Source organism: Moschus berezovskii, chromosome 21 (genome assembly GCF_049115385.1).
Source record: "Moschus berezovskii isolate FMDL1 chromosome 21, NW_MosBer_1.0, whole genome shotgun sequence".
NCBI classification, from domain to species: domain Eukaryota; kingdom Metazoa; phylum Chordata; class Mammalia; order Artiodactyla; family Moschidae; genus Moschus; species Moschus berezovskii.
In genome coordinates, this window is record NC_142480.1 from 11,112,902 (window position 1) to 11,137,508 (window position 24,607).

Consider the following 24,607-nt stretch of genomic DNA (forward strand, 5'->3'; position numbering starts at 1 on the left):
CGTCTGGAGCATGAAAGCGGTGTTGGACAAAGAACAGACAGGCGCGGCTGTGGCCCCGTAGAACATTGTATGTGGATGCTGAGGATTGGGTTTCATACCATTTTTGTGTGTGTTACAAAATATTACACAATCCTTTCCTTTTCTTCTGAATCATTTAAACATGCAGAAGTCCTCTTGGCTTGCTGGCCATACAAAAGCGGTGGCAGGGTGGATGGGCCTGTGGGCTATTGTTTGTGCCCTGTGGAGGGGATGCTGGGATGAGCCCCAGGACGTGAGATGGGCCAGGCTGCAGAAACTCCAGCAACAAGAAGACAGTGCTGGGGCTCCAGCAGTGAACCCCAGTACCATGGATGGGGCGAGGGACAGAGGGTGACTAGAGGGATGGAGGGTGCTGGGCGGGCACAAAGGACAACAAGGGAATTTGAAGGTTGTGTGAGTCTCCTGTTGCTGCTGTAACAAAATTACTGTAACTTCCCAAAACAGCACAAACTTATTATCTCACAGTCCTGGAGGTCAGAAATCCAAAGTCAAAGGACCTCCCTGATCGTTCAGCAGTTAAGAATCACCTTCCAATGCAGAGGACTCAGCTCCTGGCCCCACCCCTGCCTCCAAACCTCTCTTCCCCTAACAATCATGTAGCCATGATTTGACTAACCTCCTAACCTCTGTTCCCGTCAGGGAACGAAGATCCCATGTGCCACAGGGCAACTGAACTGGTGCTCTGCAACAAGAGAAGCCCACACACTGCATTGAAGACCCAGTGTGGCCAAAATATTAAAAAATACATAATTTGTTTAAAAGTTTTTATCTAAAATCAAGGCGATCCCTGTGCATGTCAGTCCTGTCTGATTCTGGAACCCCATGGGCTGTAGCCCACCAGACTCCTCTGTCCAAGGGATTTTATAAACTAGAATAGTCTAGTGGTTGACATTTCCTCTTCCAGAGAAACTTTCCAACCCAGGGATCCAATCTGAATCTCTTGCATCTCCTGCATTGGCTGGCAGATTCTTCACCACTAGCAATGTGGAAGCAGGGTGAAATTCAATTCCTTCTGAAGACTGGAAGTAAGTTCTTTCCCTTATTTTCTCCAGCTTCTAGAGGGCACCTGCATCTTTGGATCTGAGGCCCCGTCCTCATGTCAACCTAACCTCTGTTTCTATCATCTCCTTCTCTGACTCCAACCCTCCTGTCCCTCTTTTATAAGGATTAAAATTTTGTAATTATATTAGGCTCACCTGGATAACCCAGGATAATTTCTATCCCAAGATCCTTAATCTTAATCACATCTGCCATGTCCCTTTTTGCCATGGAAAGTGACACATTCACAGGTCCTGGAGATTAGGACATGGCCCCCTCTGGGGACATTCCCCTCTTGCTCACAAAGGTATGAACAGAAATGGACCAAAGAGATGGACCAGATGGACCATGAGGTTTAAGTAGATGACACCACAACATCCCCACGTGTCCGCACTGGTAGTCCCGCGAGGGTCAGGGACAGAGGGGCAGAAGGGAGGGGGCGACCAAGAAGGGGCTGCAGATGAAGAGCTGACCGAAGAGGCCTCCAACATGACATCGAACAAAGCGGGTCATGTGTGGGTGGAGAGAAGCTCTTCCTGTCCCTCTGCAGGAGCAGAGAGGGACAGGAAGCAAGGGGCCGGAGGCTCAGACAGCCATCCACAAGGATGGTGATCAGCAGAAGAGCCCAGCCTGGGCCCAGATACCCTTCCCTTAGGATGTAGGATGTGATCCCTGGGCCTGTGGGTGTCAGCAATGAAGCTGGGAGAAGGCAGGACTGTCCAGGGAGGTGGCTACATGATTGTTAGGGGAAGAGAGGTTTGGAGGCAGGGGTGGGGCCAGGAGAATTGGACTTCTCGTGTGGCAGGTGTGTATGAGAATAAACTGCCCCTACTGGAGAGGACCTCTGGGGAAGGAAAGCCTCTGGGGAGGGGTCTCAGCTACCTGACTAGGACACGGGAGGAGGAGAGGCACGGCTGAGGTGATGGGGGCCTGAGCCGCAGAGTGGAGATGGGGTAAAAAGAGGAAAACAGGAGACAGGCTGTGCAATGCCCCTGTCTGCAGGGCCCTGCCAGCAGGAGGGGGGTCTGTCTGTGGACTCTTTGCTCCTTCTTTTCATGGGGAAAGGGAAAGACTCTCCGTAGGGGGATGGGAGGGTTGGCAGATAGAGAGCTGAACAGAGAGTCAGGACATAAGGATTCCAACAGGGCTTCCAGGGAACCCTGGGGTCTGCCTCAGTGCCTCCTGGTATATACACCCGATGTCAACTCTGCATCCAGTGTTGCTCCTGCGTCCTGCTTATCTCTTAAACATATCCCCACTCCATCTCTCCCTCAATGGGTTGACTTAAAGGGCCTTGGCAGTCCTGGGGGTTTGGGTTCCCACTAGGCTGTGAGTTTCTGAGCAATTGAGACCACATCTTTCACCACTGCCAGCTCTGAGCCAAAAGGTGATCATGACATGCAGTAAATGAGTGAACAAAGGAACAAGCGCATGAATCAGTCAGGAAATAAGGCAGAGGAGCGCAGAAGCTGGCTGTAAGTAGACGGAGGAGGGGGGAACAGGAGAGGAGGGAAAGAGGCAGAGGGGCCGCACCGTCGGCTTCCTGGCAACTGTGCCTCAGTGTCCTCATCTATACTAAGGGGGCATCATTGGTACCCACTGCCCAGGACTGACAGAGCCTGGGGGTAGTACGTGCTTACGAAGGATCAGCTGTGATGTGACGCAAGTGTTGAAAGAGCACACACTGGAGCTGGCTTGGGAGGTTGCATTGTAAAATGAAGGCAGCAGGAGACTCAAGCAAACAGAAACATCTAAAGTCAACAGGATAGAAGGCAACAAGGTAAATCGAACCACTGCAACCCAAGGTCTGTGTTGGGCAAGCTGAAAGAGCCCTATTGCTCTCTGTTATCTGAGACACCCACGCGGGGCTTATATTTCTGAAAAACAAGTCCCAAAGTCCTTCTCAGCCTCCTGCACAGCCGGCCTTCCCTGTGGTGCCCAGGAGGACCTTTGCCAACCCCCACTCTCTTCCTTGCCCAGAGAGGGTCGCTGATACCACGTCTTGGGGAAGAAGAGAAAGAAGATGGACCTGGGACATGGTGTCACTGCCAGAAAACAAGCATCTACTTTCCAAGATGTCAGCCAGGGTTGCGGAAAGGAGAAGAGAAATAAGTGAAAGGGACTCCTTATTCCCAAAATGTGAACATCCACAAGGAAATACTTATTAAACAGGACAGGGGTTGAGCCTCATAAAAGGTGAAAGTCCATAAAGGCCAAACATTCAAAAGGGCAAAGTTAAAATAAAGTGTGTAAAAAATAGTGACAAAAAAACATTCAGTTCAGTTCAGTCGCTCAGTCGTGTCCAACTCTTTGCAACCCCATGAATCACAGGACGCCAGGCCTCCATATCTATCACCAGCTCCAGGAGTTCACTCAAACTCATGTCCATCGAGTCGGTGATGCCATCCAGCCATCTCATTCTCTGTCATCCCCATCTCCTCCCGCCCCCAATCCCTCCCAGCATCAGAGTCTTTTCCAGTGAGTCAACTCGTCGCATGAGGTGGCCAAAGTATTGGAGTTTCAGCTTTAGCATCAGTCCTTCCAATGCACCCAGGACTGATCTCCTTTAGAATGGACTGGTTGGATCTCCTTGCAGTCCAAGGGACTCTCAAGAGTCTTCTCCAACACCACAGTTCAAAAGCATCAATTCTTCGGCTTTTGATCAATTTTTCATCAATTTTTCATCAATGATCAGCTAAACATTACTATTATTCATTTTAACAAGTAAGGGATGGGGCAACAGCTGGGTGTTCTATTCCTTCTATTAATAGTAACTGTATTGCCACTTACAATGCAAAGAATTGCCTTCTTTTTCTCCAGGTAAGGATGGAGAGTGAAATGAGAAGCTGTGAATAAGGCAGATAGTTCCAGAAAAAGCAAGAGTTGAACCGCACACACAGGAAGTAGCCGTGGAGGTTGGGCACAGAAGGAAAGAAGGTCCGCAGGGGTGTTGCAAGCTGGGAGAGTTGCGAGATGCCAGGATGAGGTGAACTAACAATGCAGACTCGGTCCATCTCCTGGAATCAAAACCTGGACCACACAACTAGCCCTACCAATGTAAATGGTATGAGAAGACGGACATGGGGCCAGGTATGCCAACAGAGCAGGCCTGTCAAACACCCCACTAGTTTCCCTACATTTAAGCCTCATGACAATCATATGAACAAGGGAGATTCTGAGTATGCCCATTTAACAGAGGAGGAAACTGAGGCTCGGAGAGCTGAGATGAGTTCCTCCTCTAAGTCCAGGTCCCCCTGGCTCCAACCACCCCTCACCCAGCTCGGCCCTCTGCCCCTCACAGGCGCTCAGGAAGATGTCATTGCCCACGGCCCTCTGACCTAAGGAAGCAAAATGAGCCCAGCCCCCAGGAGAGGGGATGGGTGGCCTTTAGGCAGAAACTCGAATCTGAAGAGGTGTCCCTGGGCAAATGCGCTAGCCCTCCCCACTTCAAATCTTTCTCCTGCTCAGTTCCTGGGATTCATCTGAAAGGTTTTCCAGGCTCAAAATATCAAACATAATACGTGTCTGACATTGACTTAGGGCCCATCTGTGCCTGAGACTGCCCTCGGTCTCGCGCGTTACCATCACACTGGCTCTTCACAGTCCTGGTAGAAGAGGTCATTCTTATTCCCCAGCTCACAGAAGAGGAGACGGGGGTGCAGAGAGGTTAATTAGCTAAGATCTCATCAGAGAGTGGTGGAGTGAAGGCTTCAATCCAGGTGCTCAGCCCCCCAAGCCCATGCCTGAGCCACTAAGCCACACTGCCCCCTGAAGAAGGGAGCTGGTGCCTGGAAGGGGGCTCCCATAGTGAGTGTCGGGGGTACACTGATGTCTCTGTGTGTGTGTCTGGGGCAGTCGGTGTAGGCTGGGTCCCGCACTCTCTGGGAAACTCTGCCAACAGATGAAGCATCCCTGAAGTGCTGCATCCCTCTCTGGACCGAGCAGGGCCTCTGGTCCTTCATCTACTTGGCCTGCATCCCTCCCCTCACTCCCTTTCCGCTTCAGGCTCCACACTTCACTGTCATCTTTCTTTCCATCCCTCTCCCATATCTAGGCAGGATTATGGGGGGATAGGGTCTCCCCAGACACCCCCAATTCACATCCAGCCCACAGCATCTTTCTAGGACACACTCATGCCCAGAGAATCAGTCCAGACACAACCATCAACAGTTCCAGAAGTAACCAAGTGGACAGAACTTTCCCCAGCCTGGCTCCTGATCTGTGATTGGAGAATGGCCACCGGGTGGACCCACCCCGGGCATTGTGCTTGCCCATTTTCCCGGATCATCCCACCCCTCCTTCCCAGGATGGACATCCAGAGGAGCTCTCTGCAGCGTGAAATACTAGAGAAGCGGGCAGTGGGAGCATGGGGAGACGAGGAAGGGCTGAGCATGGAGCCCTGGACTCAGAGGGAACAGGTCCCAACCCAGCGCCCCTCACTTTCTCCCAGGCCCTGCCTCACGCCCTTTCTTCGCTCCTCCTCCAAGTGCCCCAGTCCCCCCGATGTCTTACATCCCTTCTTCCCGCAGCCAGCGTCTGTGACACACCCTCCCCCATAAACACAGCCCATCTCAGTCTCTGCGGGGCTCCCCTTGTGCATTTCAGAGGTAGCTCAGGTGGCCTCCCTCCACAGGTGGCCCTGGAAATCTAACAAGACATTGATGCCTAGCTCTGGGCCAAAAGGAGACACCTGTCATCCGCTTTAATCTGCTCTGCCAGGTGCAACCAGCCTGCTTACAGAAGCTCAAAGGCACTGGGTGATTCATCCTGGGTCATACAGCCAGACACAGCAGGGACAACAGGTGACACACAGGACTACCGCCTGGGCTGGGAAGGGCTTTCTGGCATCTGCCTGGCTCCTGGCAGCTTTGTGCAAGGCGGCTTCCTGCCCAGGGTCCCCACCCCTCCCAGACCTGCTGCCTGAACCACCCAGAAGCTCCTTCCTCCTGCGCTGGCAGAGCCTGGGTGCTGCGCTCAGGGCACACACGGCCTCCAGGAGCCCTGAAGGAGGAGGAGTTCCTTCTGCCACAAGAACCAGGTATTGAAGGTAAGGGGGATGGGGCGGGGCACCTTCCCACCTGCCCCAGACCATCAGGCTGAAAGACACTACGTGTGGCAACAGCCTGGACACTTGCCTATGCCCACTCAGTGCAAGAGCTAACAGGGGCAGCCAGGCATGGAGGGAGGCCATTGTACAGATGGGGAAACTGAGGCACAGGGAGGGGAAGAAATGTCCAGGAGGTACGGAGGGCAGACCTTGTCCCATCACACCTTAGGTCTTCAAGCTGTGGGTAGGTGCAGAGCCCTGGGTAAGAAATCGCTTCAGCCAGCTCAGCGGAAAGAGTCAGGGTTCTGGAGCCAGCTTGTGGAATCAGGGAGTCTGGAGGGATGGGAGCGGAGAGTCCTTCCCTTCCTGAGCTCGTTTCTGCCCCTATATGCGGGGTGGTACACACTCCCCTCACAGGAACAGAGAGGACTAAGAAAGGGAAGCCCAGAGGGAAGCTCTGGAACGCTCCCCTCATCCCCAGATCACCCACCTAGAATCACACCAGGGAGACCCACGGGCACAGGGCTCACCATGTGCCCCCAACACTGGGCTCTGAGCTCTGAAACTGCTCCATTTAATCCTCGCAGCAGCCCGGCAAGGTACGAACTGTCACATCCCCATTTTACAGATGGGGAAATGGAGGCATGAGGCTGAGATCTCACAGCCAGTGAGTGGGGATGCTGGGTTCCCTGGTCTAAACCTGTGTGCTAGAGGAACCTACAGGCTATTCGCCAGGCACAGTCCCATAGCTGGGGCCAGGGGATGAGGGGAGAACAAAGATACACTTGTCCACCGGCTCAACAAATACAGAGTTTACATGGCATGCCAAGGGAGTGTAGGGCGGTACACACGGCGTGATGCCAGCCGCCTTAGGCTTTTAAATGGACTCCGCTGAAAAACCTAAGGCGGCTGGCATCACACTGTACACACTGCCCAGTAGGGCCCTACGGGCCTCAATCCCACACTACCACCCTAGCCACCACCAGTGCCCCCAGAATCCTGCCGTAGCTCCTGGATGGGGCCACAGGTCCCAGGAAAATTCAGGCAGCCTGTGGGTCGAGTTAGCTGGCCGGAAGCCAGATCCAGTGGAAATAGAAACAGGCCTGAGGCTGGCCAGGAATTGCACCTCCTCCTACCTGGAGAAGCTTGGTGAGCAGGTGTGAGCAGACGGCTGTGCAGATCAGAATCAGGAGCCTAGTATGTGCCCAGTGCTTTGCGTGAGAGATTTCCATATCCCTGACAATGAGCTGGAAGTGGGACATCCAAAGCCTTAAGATGCAAATGAAACTACCCCATGTTTCAGAGAGATGTAGCAGCTTGCCTGAGGCCACACAACTCTTCGTAGATTTACTCTGACCCCGGGCCTGTACCCCCGCCACGTGAATCAGCCTTAGGCAGCTGTGTCAACTGCAGTCAGGCCCCATTTTCTTTCCAGGGAAGGCGAGAGAGGTTTTGTGTCTGCTCAGTGACTTTGGGTGGATGACCAGTTTACTATCTGCCAGCTGAGCTCATAATGTTCTCTACCCCTTGCATCTTCGGCATCTTTTTTTTTTTTTTGGCTGTGCTGGATCTCTGTTGCTGCTCAAGGGCTTCCTCTAGTCGTGGCAAAGGGGCTACTCTCTAGTTGCGGTGCATGGCCTTCCCATGGCAGTGGCTTCTCTGGTTACGGGCCACGGTCTCTAGGGCACAGGCTCCAGCAGTTGCTGTATGGGCTTAGTTGCCCCATAGCATATGGAATCTCCCCTTACCAGGGATAGAACCCATGTCCCCTGCACTGGAAGGCAAATTCTTAACCACTGGACCACCAGGGAAGTCCTAGCAGTGGGCATTTTGAGGGCATAAAGGGTAGCTCTTGCTACTGATGGAGCAGCAACTGAGAACTCCCCAGTGGATTGCAGGCCAGCAAAAGTCATGCCAATCCCCAGAATGTCGGCATCCATGCCACCCCAGCTTGGACACAGGACGCTGTGGTTTATGAGCTGGACACAAAGACTCTCAGGGATATGGAACACAGGGCGCGTGCCGCCCAGAGGAACATCGATGGACAACGTGAGCAGGCAGTTCAGTGTCCAGCCAATGGACTTAGTCCCTGTTTGTTCCTCTGATAACTGGGGTGACCTTGGTTAATGTTTACCAGCAGCCTCCCCCTTCACCCCTCTGGGTCCAGTGCTTAAATACGGGCAAGGACAGGGCTCTGTCTCCTCGGCCTCAGTCACCAGCCCTGACCTGGGACAGTGAATCGTAAGTAAGCCTTCCTCTGGCCAGAGGCCTCTGGGACCCTGCGCTCCCTGGGCAAGCCTTGAGGATGCAATGAGGATGGAGCAGCCTGGGGCCAGGCTGCCTGTTGTCATAGTAACAGCAGCCCTAGGGGTCCTTTCCTGCTCCCCAACCTGTCCAGGGCCTCCCCAATTCCTCCCGGTGACTAAAGTGGCCCTCTGCGAGCGGAAGTGGAAGTGAGGGCTTGGGGGCTGGCTGTGGCATCCAGAGACCTAGGAGGGAGTATGTTTCTGCTGGCACAGCTCCTATATCTTTGCCATCGCTGGTCTTCTGTAGGTCTCGCTGTCTCCACATTTGCTTGGGTGTATATCTTTTCCTGTGTCTACAGATGAGAACGATAAGGCTCAGGGAGGGACAGTGAGTAGCCCAGGCTCACAGAGCAACCTGGTGGGGAAGACTGGTCGGGCCAGAAGCTCTGAGTCTCAGCTCTTCATCATGCCTCCGTTCTCTGCAGAAGTGCCCAGAACAGAACCGCACCAGCCTGGAGTTACCAAAGTGGGCCCCCCTGTCCACAGTGGGCCCCTGGCCATCTTTGTGTGCAGCGGAAGATGGGGAGCTGGGGAGGGCACTGTCCTGGGGAGTGGGCTTTGAGCTGTATTCCTGAGCCCCCTCTCTGCACAGGCAGCCTCTGTTTAAGCCTCATGGCAGTCCTCTGAGGTAGTTACTGTAGCGTTCCCATCTGACAGATGAGGACTTCTGGGACAGGGAGGTTCATCCCCTGCCCCCGGTTACACACCATCTAGGAGTCAAACTTAGGTTGAATCCCCTCCAGAATTCCCGCTTCTGCCCTCATGCCCACTGCCACATTGTCCCTTCGGGTCTCAGGCACCAGCTGGAGAGTGGGAAGACTGGGCTGGTTTTGAGTCACCTCTGATGCTGGGTGACCTTGGACAGTTGCTCATCCTCTCTGCCCTTTTGGGCAAAGCATAGATAACCTTGGCCCTCCTGCCCCTACCCCACTCCCACTGGCTTTGATCTCTGGACTTTAGAAATGATATGATTTTTCCATCACTGGTGTTTGGAGATGGGGTACAAAAATGGCCTAGGCCAAGGCAACCAGACTTTTAGAGGCTCCTGAAAGAGCCACAGTGTCAATAACAACTGATGCCTCCTAAGAACTGACAGCGTGCCAGGCATTTCTTGGCACTTTGCACCTATTTCATTTGCATAATAGTTCTTTTAGAGGAAGTACACCCACATCATCACTGGGAACCTGAGGTTCAGAGAGGCTGAGTATCTAGTCCAAGGTCACAGAACTGATAGCAAATTGAGCGTGGGCATTCTGGCCTCATAGCCTCTAATCTTAGCCACATGGTGATGCTGTCCCTCTTTGTTCAGGCAGGCCACCTCTGAGGTTTTCTGTTCTGAGGCCTCTGCCTTCAGCTTTGTACACAGAGAAGTGTTAAATGCCAAATTCAGGAATCAAAACACCTAGGATTAAATTCAGTTCTGTAGAGACTTCCCTGGTGGTTCAGTGATTAAGACTCCCCACTTCCATTGCAGAAAGCACGGGTTTGATTCCTGGTCAGGGAACTGAGATCCCACATGCTGCGCACCAAAAAACATTAGTTCTGTAAGCCACCAGTTCAGTTCTGTGATTTTCAGTGATTTATTTGACCTCTGCAGCCCTCAGTTTCTCCATCTTTGTCGTTGTTCAGTTGCTCAGGCATGTCCAGCTCTGATTCTGTAGGCTGCAGCATGTCAGGCTTCCCTGTCCGTCACCATCTCCTAGAGCTTCCTCAAACTCATGTCCATTGAGTTGGTGATGCCATCCAACCATTTCCTCCTCTGTCATCCCCGTCTCCTCCTACCCTCAATCTTTCAGCATCAGGGTCTTTCCCAGTGAGTCAGTTCTTCGCATCAGGTGACCAAAGTATTGGAACTTCAGCTTCAGCATCAGTCCTTCCAGTGAATATTCAGGACTGATTTCCTTTAGGATGGACTGGTTCGATCTCCTTGCTGTCTCCGTCTATAAAACGGGGTTAATAATAATGCCCACCTCCCAGGGTAAGCTCTGAGGGAAGATGAGACAGTGCAGGGACGCCTGCTCTTCATTAAGTGAAAAGAGGAGGAGGATGCTCATGCTGACATTTGCCAAGAATCAGGTTTGGCAGCTAATAGTCAATGAGTAAAGACCTGGAGAATCGAACTGGACATTTTCTAAACTCAGAGGCCATTCTCTGTGGAGCAGGGTTCCCCTCTCTGGCCCTGAGCAGTGTGGCTAACTGGCCCGGAAGAAATCTGCCAGTTCTCTAGCTTGAACCCTCCCTGTACACGGGTAGGGCTTCCACACCTGCTAGATGCCCACCCACTCACCACCTTATCTGTTCCTCACATCTGCCTTGCGAGAGATTCTTTTCTCCACTGACAGGAAGGCGAGGCTTGAAGAAGTGCAATCACTTGCCCAAGGCCACTTACCTGTAAATGGCGGGGCTGAGTCACCCTGGGCTTACCCAGGTGTCAGTAGGTTGTGACCTTAGGTCACAGTCACTTCCCTGGACCCCACTGGGTCACTCTTGGTCACTTGTTTTATATCCTGGGGGAAAGAAATGGCATGAGATTAGGCAAAGGGACAGCTCATTCACTGTCTCCGACCTACCCCAGACTCCGGAAGTGTCACTGTGGCATCTTCATTCTGCCGATTTGAAGTTTGGTCCCTTCACCGTCTCCTCTCTCATCTCTGGTCGGCTCCCCAGCACCAGGATTTGGGGATTAGGGGGAAGGGACTGCCTTTGATAGAAGGAAGAGGAGAGAGGAGTCTTGGGCCCCCGAAGTTTTAAGGAACAGACTGGGAGGCAAAAGGAAGTCAACAGAATCTCAAGACTGATGTCAGAGTGTTTGGGACCTAATTCTGACACTCACTGAATTGACCTGGGGACACACTGTTCCATCTATAGTTCGAGAGGTGGGGAAACCAAGCCCAGCTCCAGCCAGCTTTGTCCCTGACTCACTGTGTGGCCTTGGCAAGGCTCTGGCCCCTTCCTGGCCTCAGACCATTTACTGTAAGAGGAGGAAGCCAGAGGAGGTGATGCAACCCCCAGGCAGGATGATGGGGTGGGGGCAGGGAGGTGCTCACCCCAGATGTAGCCCCTCTTCCCCTCAGCCCCACGCCAGCCTTGCTACCTTCTTAAGGCCAACATCCCTCTAGGCAGGAGGGCACCTCACCCTGTAACCCCATGGGAAGTTTCAGTCCATCTTGTTCCACCAAACCCAGATAACCCTCTAATTAAAATTCCAGCACTGGTACACAGGGACCTCATTAAGGTCCCCCTTAACCTCAGTTTATACAACTGGGGAGAATGAGGCCCCCAAACAAGTAGATGCTTGTCCATGGCCAAGTAGACAGAGGTGGCCCTGTGCAGACAGGAAGCCACAGCCTCTGACTCTGAGGCCACTTGGCATATGTAGTGCCCCCAGCATACAGAGTTCAAATCCTTCATCATCTCTGAGCCTCGCCAAGATGGGGAATTTCCATCAACCATGAAGGACCACACCAAAATCCAGTGGGGAGGTAGTGAGAAACCCAAGGGTGATGGAAATATACAGAATTAATCTCAGCACCGTCTTCAGCTCTAAAACCACTGGCTAGTTTATGAAAAATATAAACAGGTATTACATAAACTGTGGTCTCCTCTATTTGGGTTATTTAGAGGCCTGAAGTCCAGAAAAAAAAAAAGTAATGGAAAGAAACTAGTTTTGTGCTTCATCTTGTTGTTTATTGGAAAGAAACTTTTAAAAAGTCCAAGGGGGTAAGTAAAACCCAGCATTCCTTGTTTCCAACTTCTTCACCTCGGGTTTTCATATGCCGAGTTCAAGAGCTCCTTTGTCTTTGTATTTTATTAAAATGATGGTTTTAGCTACGTGACTCATATCAATAGCCAGCTCTATGGCTGCAGGCACATCCTCGCCTCTGCTTGGACCTCAGTTCCTTTATCTGGATAGACAGCAGGTGGTACTTAGGAGACCTCGGCCTGGTGGCCCAAGGCAAGGGTCTGTGTGGAGTGGAGGGAGCTCTGTGGGGCAGAGCTGGTCCTGTGCTGCTGCAGAAGAACTGACTTTGACGATCACTAGGTGGAGGCTGAGCTTGCTGGGCCAGCCACAGGCCTTGCCATTCCCCGTTGTCTCCCCCACCCAGCCATGGAGCTCATCTTCCTCTCAGCCAGCCTCTGAGGGCTTCTGCTTTCCCATCTACCAGCCTCTCCTTCAAGGCCATCTGCTCTCTCAGGTGCTTTCAGCGTAAGGTATGGAGTCTAGACGTAGTGAAGATCTTACTTTCAAAGATCCCCAAAATCTTACTTTCTACCTGTGACAAAATAAGGACCAGAGAGACTAAGCAAGTCATCCGAGGTCACACAGCTGGTGGTGACAGAGATCTAGATTAGAACCCAGGTCTGTCTGAAAAGGAAAAGATGCTTTCCCAACTCTTACCCACCCCACCCCCCACACAAAGACAAATTCCACTTGGCTGGAGGAGCCAGGACATTCAGCACCCACAAGCATGCTGAGCACAGAGCTGGGGCAGAGGAGGCAAGCAGGGTGGGTAGCTAAGCTGACCATCAGGATAATCCTGTGACTGAGGCCACAGTCTCACTGTGCGTGCAGCCCTCCAGCTCAGGAAAATCTACCAGGGGCTGAGGTTCATTGTGAGTGTTGGGTTACAGCCCTCCCCCGCCCCCGCCACCGCCCCAGCTGGGTTTCCTCACAGCTCTTCTGTGTTCTGGCTGTGTGTCATTGAAGCAAGATCCCTCCCACTCTGGGCTGCCACCTCTCTGTCCATTAGGTAACAGATTTTAGTGGAAGTCCTCCTAGGGCTGTTCCAGATCCAATCATCCCTGAGTCCGATTTGGCCCACCTCCGGGGTCATTATCCACTTCCTGTCCCTCAGTTTCCTCTTCCCAAAATAAGGGCAGCGGCACTTATACCTTGGGGTCATTGTGGATGTTAGCAGAGCCATCGAGAGCGTGGACTCCAGACCCAGACGACCTGGGACTGTGATTCTGACTCTGCTACTTGTCTGTCCCGGAACCTTGGACAGTGACTTAACCTCTAGGAGCCTGGTCTCCTCATCTGTAAGCCCAGGGGTGTCGCATGACCCAGGTCAGAGGAGTGTTAGCAGAACATGGTGCAGTGACAGGGAAGAGCTTAGGGTGGCATTTGGCATGCTATAAGCACCATCAAGTCCTTGCCATGGTTCTGAGGCTTTCAGTGATGCTGACACAGAAGCGTGTTTGGCATATAGATCCTCGGTAAACTGGTTGCTTTGACCTGGCGTCAGTCAGTGGCCAAGGGACTCACTGTATGGTCTGACTTGGGCATGGTACCCTTCTCTCTCTTGCAGGATAATGGCACCCTCCATCACATGGGGCCTCCTGATGCTGGCAGCCCTGTGCTGCCTGGCCCCCATCTCCCTGGTTGGGGCTCTTCACGGACATGCTGTCCAAGAGACAGATGATACATCCCTCCAGGAAGCAGCCTGCCACAAGATTGCCCCCATCTTGGTTAACTTTGCCTTCAAGATATACCACCAGTTGGTCCAGCAGTCCAACACCACCAACATCTTCTTCTCCCCAGTGAACATCGCTTCAGCCTTTGCGATGCTCGCCCTGGGAGCCAAGGGCAACACTCACACTGAGATCCTGGAGGGTCTGGGTTTCAACCTCACTGAGCTAGCAGAGGCTGAGATCCACAAAGGTTTTCAGCATCTTCTCCACACCCTCAACCAGCCAAACCACCAGCTGCAACTGACCACTGGCCATGGTCTGTTCATCAATGAGAGTGTGAAGCTACAGGATACATTTTTGGAGGATGTCAAGAATCTGTATCACTCCGAAGCCTTCTCCATCAACTTCAGGGATGCTGAGGCGGCCAAGAAGAAGATCAACGATTATGTAGAGAAGGGAAGCCTTGGAAAAATTGTGGATTTGGTAAAGTTTCTTGACCAAAGAACAGTTTTTGCTCTGGTGAATTACATAACCTTTAAAGGTAAGATTGCATAACCAGTCTGAGCTTTTTCCACAGAAACACCCCCAAAATATTCTCAGACACTCAGTTCTTAACTTTCCTGGCAGCACGGAATGGGACATAGCCATGCATCTCTGCGTGTGTTATTCAGTTTTCCACACACGACCACTGAAATTTCCTGTGATCCAATAGGGTTAGGGAATTATGGATTAAACAAAGTACCTTCATCTCTGCAGGACTTTTCAGAGCTCTCAATGTCCTAACATGCACTGCAAATCCCTACCTGGGAGAGGTGTACGATATGCAGTGCCTCCCAAAATAGAGTCAGAAAAACAAATTCCGAACCACACTTCTGACAACTGCAGTGCAGAGGGAGTAGTGACACCTTTGGAATCGGGAAGAACAAGGTTCACATCCTTACTCTACCACAGGAGCCTCTACAAAATTGAAATTCTGGATGCTATCCAGCCTTGCATTATTCTCCCCCAAAGTCTTCTCTGTAGACTGCGTGTTTACTTTAGACCCATTTTACAGATGGTAAAACTGAGGTTTGGGGCTTCCCAGGTGGCTCAAGGGGTAAAGAATCCACCTGCCAATGCATGAGGACAACAGGAGATGCAGGTTTGATCCCCGGGTCAGGAAGCTCCCCTGAAGTAAGAAAGGACAAACCTCTCTGGTATTCTTGCCTGGGAAATCCCATGGACAGAGGAGCCTGGTGGGCTACAGTCCATGGGGTCACAAAGAGTCGGACACGAGCACACACACAAACCTGAGGCTCAGAGAGAAGTATCTCACCAGGAGGCTCAGGGCTCCTTTATTCTCCCACTGTTACTGAACCTTCTCCCACCCTTGGCTGATGTCCGCTATCTCTTCTCTCCAGGAAAATGGAAGAAGCCCTTCGAGGTGGAGCGCACCACAGAGAAGGACTTCCATGTGAACCAGCAAACCACCGTGAAGGTGCCCATGATGAACCGCCTGGGCATGTTTGACCTCCACTACTGCGAAAAAATTGCCAGCTGGGTGCTGCTCTTGGATTACATGGGCAACGTCAGTGCCTGCTTCATCCTGCCCGACCTGGGGAAACTGCAGCAGCTGGAGGACAGGCTCAACAATGAACTCCTCACCAAGTTGCTGGAAAAGAAATATGCAAGGTGACCTCCCAAACAGACCGACCCAGGAGCTGCCACACCTGGTCCTGTCAGAGGGTGGGGGTGGGGGGGGATAGACCCACCGACCACAGCCATGACCGCTGTGTGTCTGCTTCCAACAGGGGCCAGAATGCATGCACGTAGTAGCAGGCAGACTCCACAATAGGGCTGGTGCCCAGGGGTGAGGAGTGAAAGTCCTGTCCTTGAGGACTTCCTCCCCAGCCTGGACACTGCCCCTTCCTGGTGCACCGGGAGAGCAATGTCAACACATGTTGTTGGCAAACCCAGGAAAGAAGCGGATGGGCTTCCTGGCAAAGGTGGCGGCTGAATGTAGATTACAGGCTAGAGTGTTCATTACGGGCTAAAAAGTCCACGGCAGGATGGGAGAGGGGGAGAGGGGGAACTGCTTCAATTCAGTTCAGTTCAGTTCAGTCGCTCAGTCGTGTCCGACTCTCCGCGACCCCATGAATCACAGAACGCCAGGCCTCCCTGTCCATCATCAACTCCCGGAGCTCATTCAAACTCATGTCCACAGAGTCGGTGATGAGAGGCTGAAAAGGCCAACGCCCAGAGCAGGAAACTCCAGGACCCGTTTGAGGCTGGTTCTGACTCCTCTGTCATTAGATGAGTGTGGTTCGACCAGCTCCCCATCATGCATTCCATATCCGTGCCTGTCTCTGTTTGTAAATATGCCCAGGCCCGGCTGAGCAATTTTATCATGTATAACATAAAACAAAGACGAAAATACAGAGAAGAACTCCTCACGCCCTCAGCAGACGGCACTCTGGGCCTGCCACCACACCCCACAGTCCCCTGGGATCCTGGCCCTGGAGGAGTCCCAGTCTAGGGGGCGTGACCAAACCCTACAGGGAAGTAGTGAGTACCGTCCTTCCGGAGGACACCCCGGATCCTCCGGGAGGCCTTCTCAGAGGAGGTGGCCCTTGAGAGGCTCTGCAGGACCAGAGGATTGCTCTGATTCTAAAATCCTCTGACCCTGGGTGTAGAGGAACAACTAAAGGTGGAATAAACCAAAGTGTGAGAGCAGGGGGAGAGGGCGCCAACTGGAAAGAACAACCAGAAAAGGAAGCACTTTCAACTCTGTGACGTTTGGTTTTTTTTTTTTCATGACAGTTCTGCCAATTTACATTTGCCCAAACTGTCCATTTCTGAAATGTACGATCTGAAAACTATCCTGGACAAACTGGGCATCACCAAGGTCTTCAGCGACAGGGCTGACCTCTCAGGGATCACCGAGGAACAGCCTCTGAAGTTGTCCAAGGTGCGTGTGTCCCTGGCGTCTGTAGGTCGGAACGGGCGCGGGGCCGCAGCTCTGGGGCGAGGCTGAGGAAGGGGCAGGGGGACACAGGCGCGCCTCTGAGGCCCCTGGGGAATGCCAACGCTCCGCCACGACGGCAGTGTGGGCAGCTGACAGAGGGGAGGACGTGGCCTCACGCACCAGGTGCGAGGTTGTGTCTCTTACTCTGTCTCCTCCTTGGCCGGGGACTTCCCTTTTCTGGGCCCCTACAAGCCCCTACTTACAGAGAGAGACTGAGGCTCGGGGATTGCCAAGACCCTTTGGCCCCAGCATCTGAGACTCCAGGAGCTACTGGCTAATCACCGAGTCTGAGTGATTTCAACCAAAGATGCCGTTTATTCAGGGGAATTACAGGTGCCCAAGAAAACAGCGGTGGTTCAGTGACTGTTTGTGAATGGAGCACTTGGGTGGGGACAAGGCACATGAAAGTACCCCTCAAAGTCCTGCTCCCCAAGGAGCTCAGTATCTGGCTCCACAAATGAGAGGGGAGCCGAGGAGACAGAGGGCAGGAAAATCTTCTCTCCCCCGAGGTGATGGGTTGTTTCCCAGGAAGGCTGGGGAGGAGGAGGGGCTGGGGTACCCTGGTGGACCAGACAGAGGCCTTGCGAGCATCCCTTGTGTGTCCCCCGCAGGGCTGGGTAGACAGCGCTGGGGAAGGACAGGAGGTGAGGAGACAGACCAGAGGGTGCCCTGCCCTGGGCGAGGCTCTCCTCCTCGCCCGGCTCCCAGGCCTGGGTGGGGGCCTGTCTCCACTCACACGCGACCTCACTGCTCTCCCCCTTCCAGGCGCTCCACAAGGCTGCACTGACCATCGACGAGAAAGGGACAGAAGCTGCCGGGTCCACGTTTCTGGAAGCCATCCCCATGTCCCTTCCCCCAGAGGTCGTGTTCAACAGACCCTTCCTCTGCATCATCTACGATAGAAACACCAAGTCTCCCCTCTTCGTGGGAAAGGTGGTGAATCCCACCCAAGCCTAACTGCCTCTCGGGGTTCAGCCTTCCCCTCCCAGGCCAAGTCCCCCTCCTCCCTCCATGGCATTAAAGGATGACTGACCTAGCCCGAGCTTGCGTGTGGTGTATCAACCGTTCGTGCTCTTGCATCTGAGTCTTTCTTTGCATCCCCAGGATGTGTGTGGAATCCGGGCCATGGCCCTCTTCGTGTGTCCACTGCTGTAAGATGCCCTAGTATTTACGCTGCCCAAGCCTGTGCTCGGCCAGGATGAAAGGTCGGCTGAATCCCACAGCTTCCGGCCTCTACCCCAGTCACTATGGAAAAGCTCCAGGTTTTCCAGTCTCCTCTGGGGTCCCCAGGGGGAAATCCCACAGGCTCGGAATCCAGCCTGTGGCTCCCACCGCCATCCAGCATCCACCAGGTCCTTCTGCTCAGTGCCCCACCCCCGCTGGTCTCACTGTGGCCCCCACTTAGAGCTCCTCACCTGCAGGCTGCCACTGCTCCCAGAGCCTTCAGCTCACACAGGGACACTGGGCTGCAGCATCTCCAGCAGCAGAGATAGGAATCGGGTCCTCTCCTTGTCCCGCATCGTCACCTGAGCCAAGCTTGGACACTGACCACTCACAGGTCTTTCCTGCCAAAGGCTCTGCTTGGTGTTTGAAGGGCCCTTATCCATGAAGCTGGACTGGGAACACATACTTATGTCCTTGTCACTCCATCTCTGCGCCAGGACCCTCAAACATGCCATTCCTGGAGGCAGGTTTCCTTCTCTTCTCCCCTGGAAGAGAAGGTCCCAGTCTGTATCCCTTGTTCAAACTCCCCCAGGACTTCAGCCTCCCCCCAGCAAGACCACTTACCCTACGCCCTCTTGTATTCCCTAATCACATGGCCAAGGTGCCCTGGGTGGCTCTGGAAGGTCCTGACAATGATTCCGAAGTCACAGGAGGGGAAATAGAGCAGACCATCGACCCCCAGTCCCCCTGCCCCCGCCCTCCCTTAGCTAAACTGTGTCAGGGGCCACATTTCCACTTGTCTTGCCCATGTGTTCCTGCCCCTGGGCCCTTCCTGTGGTCTCTGGCTGGAAACCACAGCTCCCAGGCCACAGTTAAAGGATGTCCCAGGAGCAGACCCTTTCACTGAGGGCCACATGGCTCCTTCCCACCCTTGAAGGCCCTACAGGAGGGCTGCTGTAGTCAGAAGGCCTGGCTGGACCCCAGCCTGAAGGAGCCAGCTCCCCAAACTCTCATGGGAATACACTTGTCCCGGAGAAGTACGGTCCCATCCTACACAAATCCAGTGATCACCGTCTAGCTTTTGATTGGGATGTGTGCACCCCTAAAGAACAGGCTTGAGTCACATCAAATGTATACCATTTAAGTCAAAAGGGCCACATCTGCACAGTTTCACAGAACTGAACATAATGGATGAAGATCAGACCGTTTCCCAAATAAGCCTAACATCTCTTGAGTTTTCTCTGCCTAGAGACTTCCAGCTTCTACAAATTCCATTCATGACACGACTAGCGCCCAGCACCCAGAATGAGGCCAGACCTGAGGGTCTAAAGAACTTGGATCGAGTTCAGACTCTGCCACTTCCTGACTGTGTGATTTTAGCAAAGTCATGAAACCTCTCTGATCCTCAGTATCCTCATCAAAACATATCTTGAGGTGCTGTGAGGTTCACATCAGAGTGCCGAAACCGCTTTTTAAAGGACGACAGAGGAGGGCGCTGGTGTAAGGGACAAGGTCTGCTGGCCCTGAGCTCCTTCTCTAAGCCTGACTCCCTGGGAGGAGCCATGCGAACATTTTCTTGTTGAATCCTCTCGGCAGCACTGTGATGCTGAGAGTGGAGTTGCTCTGCTCTTCTGTGTGGCGCTTTGCGCAGATGAAGAAACAGGCTCAGAGAGGCGTCATCTCCTTCAAGGTCGTGGCTCGTGGCAAAGTCAGCTCTAGAGGCTCTCCTTATTCCTCCAAACCCCACATCATACCAGACGGACTGCACAGGACTTGTTCAGTCACTCAGTCCTGTCTGGCTCTGCAACCCCACGGACTGCAGCACACCAGGCTTCCCCATCCTGCACTATCTCCCAGAGTTTGCTAAAACTCATGTCCATCGTGTCGGTGATGCCCTCCAGCCATCTCATCCTCTGTCGTCCCCTTCTCCTCCTGCCCTCAATCTTTCCCAGCATCAGGGTCTTTTCCAGGGTCTTCGCATCAGGTGGCCAAAGTATTGGAGTTTCAGCTTCAACATCAGTCCTTCCAATGAACACCCAGGACTGATCTCCTTTAGGATGAACTGTTTGGATCTCCTTGCAGTCCAAGGGACTCTCAAGGGTCTTCTCCAACACCACAGTTCAAAATCATCAATTCTTCTGTGCTCAGCTTTCTTTATAACCCAACTCTCACATCCGTACATGACCACTGGAAAAACCATAGCCTTGACTAGATGGACTTTTGTTGTCAAAGTAATGTCTCTGCTTTTTAATATGCTGTCTAGGTTGGTCATAACTTTCCTTCCAAGGAGTAAGCGTCTTTTAATTTCATGGCTGCAATCACCATCTGCAGTGATTTTGGAGCCCAGAAAAAGAAAGTCAGCCACTGTTTCCACTGTTTCCCATCTATTTGCCATGAAGTGATGGGACCAGATGCCATGATCTTAGTTTTCTGAATGTTGTGCTAAACTCCTCCTCAAACCGTGAGGAGTGCTGGGGCCCACAGCACTAGCCTAGGATGCCTCTGTAAGGAAAAGAGCCCCAGGATCTGCTGGAATTCTTCCCACCCAAGGTTAAAGAGCTCACAGCCTTGAGCAAGCAATGTGGCATGTTCCCCAACACTGACATTCTGGGGGAGTATAGGGTCAGATACAAGAGCCACTTGGAGTTCCTGAGAGTCCAGGGAATTCACCTAAGATATAATCATTTCTCAAAAAAGTGGCCCGTTGGTACGTAAGTCTGGACTCTGGTTGACAGGGACCCAGTTCAAACTAGCTTAAAACCCCAGAGCAGATTTCATTGGTGCATATGGGAACCAACAGGGTCCACTCCCTGGGGGCAGGGGCAGGGGCAGGGGCACCCCCACAGGGCCAAAGGTCAGGGCAGCCTTGTCACAAGGGGGACAAGAGTGCGCCACAAGCCAAGCAGGACAGCCGTATGCCTCAGCGTTGCCTATTCTTTAGAGTTTTTAGATGTAATCACCGCCTAGTCTGACCCTCAGAATTGGTCCTTGAAGGACGCAGCTGGGACTCATTATCCCCAAGGTATAGATGGGGAAACGCAGATCCAGCAGGTTGGAAGACCTGCCCAGCACAGACCTGAAGGCAGCTCCCTCCCTCTTCAACTGGGGCTGCCCTAATGCTGTCTATTCCCCAGTGCATCTCAGACTTTAAGAAGAATTCCAACCTGACGGTCTACTCAGGGTCCAGCTCACTGCCCTAGCACTAGCTGAAATGCAGCTTCTGGGGGCTCTAGGCTGCTCTGCACCCCCAGGCAGGTACTCAGCTCTGCCCTGAGACGGATGGGAGGGAAAGACACAAGCACGGGCTCAGACAGGGCCAACGTGGAAGGGACACTGACACCTCCCCATCAGTGGCAGGGGGAAAGAAAACATACCCATTAGATTTTCATCATAAATACGCGAACTTTTAAGGTTAAGTGCCAGCTCTGCCCTCACTGGTGGGGTCATCTGAGCCTCATTCATAAAATGTAGACAAAGGTCAGGATGCATCTGGCTTCTCACACATGTGTGCTAGTCTGGAAATGGAGAATACTGATTACATCTTGATTTCCATTCCAGGATATCTCCTGATCCTCTCCACAAGTCCATGGGGTGGGCATGAGCTATACAAGAGAAAGCAAACCTTTTCTGGATATCTGCGCTCCCTGGGATAGGAGGAGACCCAGACCTCACCTTCAAAACATGCTGGTATATGGCTGTGGATAATGGGTGATGAATGAGGTTGTGACATTATGATTAATACGAAGAAATATGTATATTTCATCTTCATGCCGGTTCTGGCACAGAGATCCTAAAACCTTTGGATTTTCTTAACTGATGAGAGCCAGAAAGGTGTTTTTGGTTATGTTAATAAGGTGACATTTGGAAACCCCCCTAGGTCACCTAAGGATGGGGGTTGGTGGCCATGGGAAACCAACCCCTAATCTCAGGGATGGGGAATGGGATTGGGGATCCAGTTCAAACAAAAGTCAAACTGGGGCTATGTAATAACCTAGAGGGGTGGGAATGGGCAGGAGGTGGGAAGGAAATTTAAGAGGGAGGGAACATGTGTACACCTACGGTTCAGTTCAGTTCAGTCACTCAGTTGTGTCTGACTCTTTGTGACCCCATGGACTGCAGCACACCAGGCTTCCCTGTCCATCACCAACTCTCGCAGTTTGCTCAAACTCATGTCCTTCGAGTCGGTGATGCCATCCAACCATCTCATCCTTTGCCGTTCACTTCTCCTCCTGCCTTCAATCTTTCCCAGCATCAGGGTTTTTCCAATGAGTCAGTCAGTTCTTCACATCAGGTGGCCAAAGACTGGAGTTTTAGTTTCAGCATCAGTCTTTCCAATGAATATTCAGGACTGATTTCCTTTAGGATTGACTGGTTTAATCTCCTTGCAGTCCAAGTTACTCTCAGGAGTCTCCTCCAACACCACAGTTCAAAAGCATCAGTCCCTCCACGCTCAGCTTTCTTTATAGTCCAACTCTCACATCCATACACAACTAATAGAAAAAAAGAATTGTTTGACTAGACAGACCTTTGTCAGCAATGTCTCTGCATTCTAATATGCTGTCTAGGTTGGTCATAGCTTTTCTTTCAAGGAGCAAGTGCCTATGGGTAATTCATGTTGATGTATGACAGAAATCAAACCAATATTGTAAAGCAATCATCAATCAATTAAAAATAAATAAAAATTCTTTTAAAAGTCAGCGAGGTAAACAATCATGCTGATGTAATGAAGCCTCCAAAAATGCCAGAAGACCGGGGTTCAGAGAGCCTCCAGGCTGGACACATGGAGGCTAGGGGGAGTGATGAACATAGATGGGGCGTGGAGCCCTGTTCGATTTCTTGGTTTCCCCACACCTTGCTCTACACACCTTATCCATTTGGCTGCTCCTGAGTTAATCTTTTTAGTTCAGTTCAGTTCAGTTCAGTTCAGTCGCTCAGTCGTGTCCGACTCTCCGCGACCCCATGAATCACAGCACGCCAGGCCTCCCTGTCCATCACCAACTCCCGGAGTTCACTCAAACTCATGTCCACAGAGTCGGTGATGCCATCCAGCCACCTCATTCTCCGTCATCCCCTTCTCCTCCCGCCCCCAACCTTTCCCAGCATCAGAGTCTTTTCCAGTGAGTCAACTCATCGCATGAGGTGGCCAAAGTATTGCAGTTTCAGCTTTAGCATCAGTCCCTCCAATGAACATCCAGGATTGATCTCCTTTAGAATGGACTGGTTGGACCTCCTTGCAGTCCAAGGGACTCTCAAGAGTCTTCTCCAACACCACAGTTCAAAAGCATCGATTCTTCGGCGATCAGCTTTCTTCACAGTCCAACTCTCACATCCATACATGACCACAGGAAAAACCATTGCCTTGACCAGACGGACCTTGGTTGGCAAAGTAATGTCTCTGCTTTTTAATATACTATCAAGGTTGGTCATAACTTTCCTTCCAAGGAGTAAGCGTCTTAATTTCATGGCTGCAATCAGCATCTGCAGTGATTTTGGAGCCCAAAAAAATAAAGTCTGACACTGTTTCCACTGTTTTTCCATCTATTTCCCATGAAGTGATGGGACCAGATGCCATGATCTTTGTTTACTGAATGTTGAGCTTCAAGCCAACCTTTTCACTCTCCTCTTTCACTTTCATCAACAGGCTTTTGAGTTCCTCTTCACTTTCTGCCATAAGGGTAGTGTCACCTGCATATCTGAGGTTACTGATATTTCTCCCAGCAATCTTGGCCCCGGCGGCGCAGACGCGACGCGAGAGACGCCGGCCCCGGAGTAACGAACCACGCAAAGAGGTGCGGCCGTGAGGAGCTACCCGACGCCTGAGGCCAGGGCCGGCGGCCGAGAGGAGCTACCCCACGTCCAACAGGCGGTGGCTGCGCGGGCGCAGGAGGACCGAGAGGAGCTACTCCGCGTTCAAGGTCAGGAGGGGCGGCCTTGAGGAGATACCCCTCGTCCAAGGTAAGGTACAGCGGCTGCACTTTGCTGGAGCGGCTGTGAAGAGAGTTTCCACGACCAAGGTAAGAGAAACCCAAATAAGACGGTAGGTATTGCTAGGGGGCATCAGAGGGCAGACACACTGAAATCATAATCACAGGAAACTAGTCGATAAGATCACATGGACCACAGCCGAATGTGGTCCACTGGAGAAGGGAATGGCAAACCACTTCAGTATACTTGCCTTGAGAACCCCATGAACAGTAACAAAGGGCAAAATGATAGGATACTGAATGAGGAATTCCCCAGGTCAGTAGGTGCCCAGTATGCTACTGGAGATCACTGGAGAAATAACTATAGAAGGAATAAAGGGATGGAGCAGGAGCAAAAGCAAAACCAATACCCAGCTGTGGATGTGACCAGTGATAGAAGCAAGGTCCGGTGCTGTAAAGAGCAATATTGCATAGGAACCTGGAAGGTTAGGTCCATGAATCAAGGCAAATTGGAAGTGGTCAAACGGGAGATGGCAAGAGTGAATGTCGACATTCTAGGAATCAGTGAATTAAAATGGACTGGAATGGGTGAATTTAACTCGGATGACCATTATATCTACTACTGTGGGCAGGAATCCCTTAGAAGAAATGGAGTAGCCATCATGGTCAACAA

The 24,607-nt window shown here is 52.2% G+C and overlaps 1 protein-coding gene across 2 annotated transcripts; it reads left to right on the top strand.

Annotated features, from left to right (window-relative positions):
• The first annotated feature begins 5,959 nt into the window (after positions 1-5,959).
• On the top strand, positions 5,960-17,888 carry SERPINA1 (serpin family A member 1). Of its 2 annotated transcripts, none has more exons than XM_055418452.2 (5): positions 5,960-6,115; positions 13,740-14,383; positions 15,243-15,513; positions 16,642-16,789; positions 17,612-17,888. In XM_055418452.2, the coding sequence occupies exons 2-5, from the start codon at positions 13,744-13,746 to the stop codon at positions 17,801-17,803; spliced, it is 1,251 nt and encodes a 416-aa protein (XP_055274427.2). In that variant the 5' UTR covers positions 5,960-6,115; positions 13,740-13,743; the 3' UTR covers positions 17,804-17,888. The 2 variants fall into 2 exon arrangements, with proteins under 2 accessions (XP_055274427.2, XP_055274426.2); XM_055418451.2 differs by having other exon boundaries at positions 5,967-6,124.
• The last annotated feature ends 6,719 nt before the right edge of the window (positions 17,889-24,607 follow it).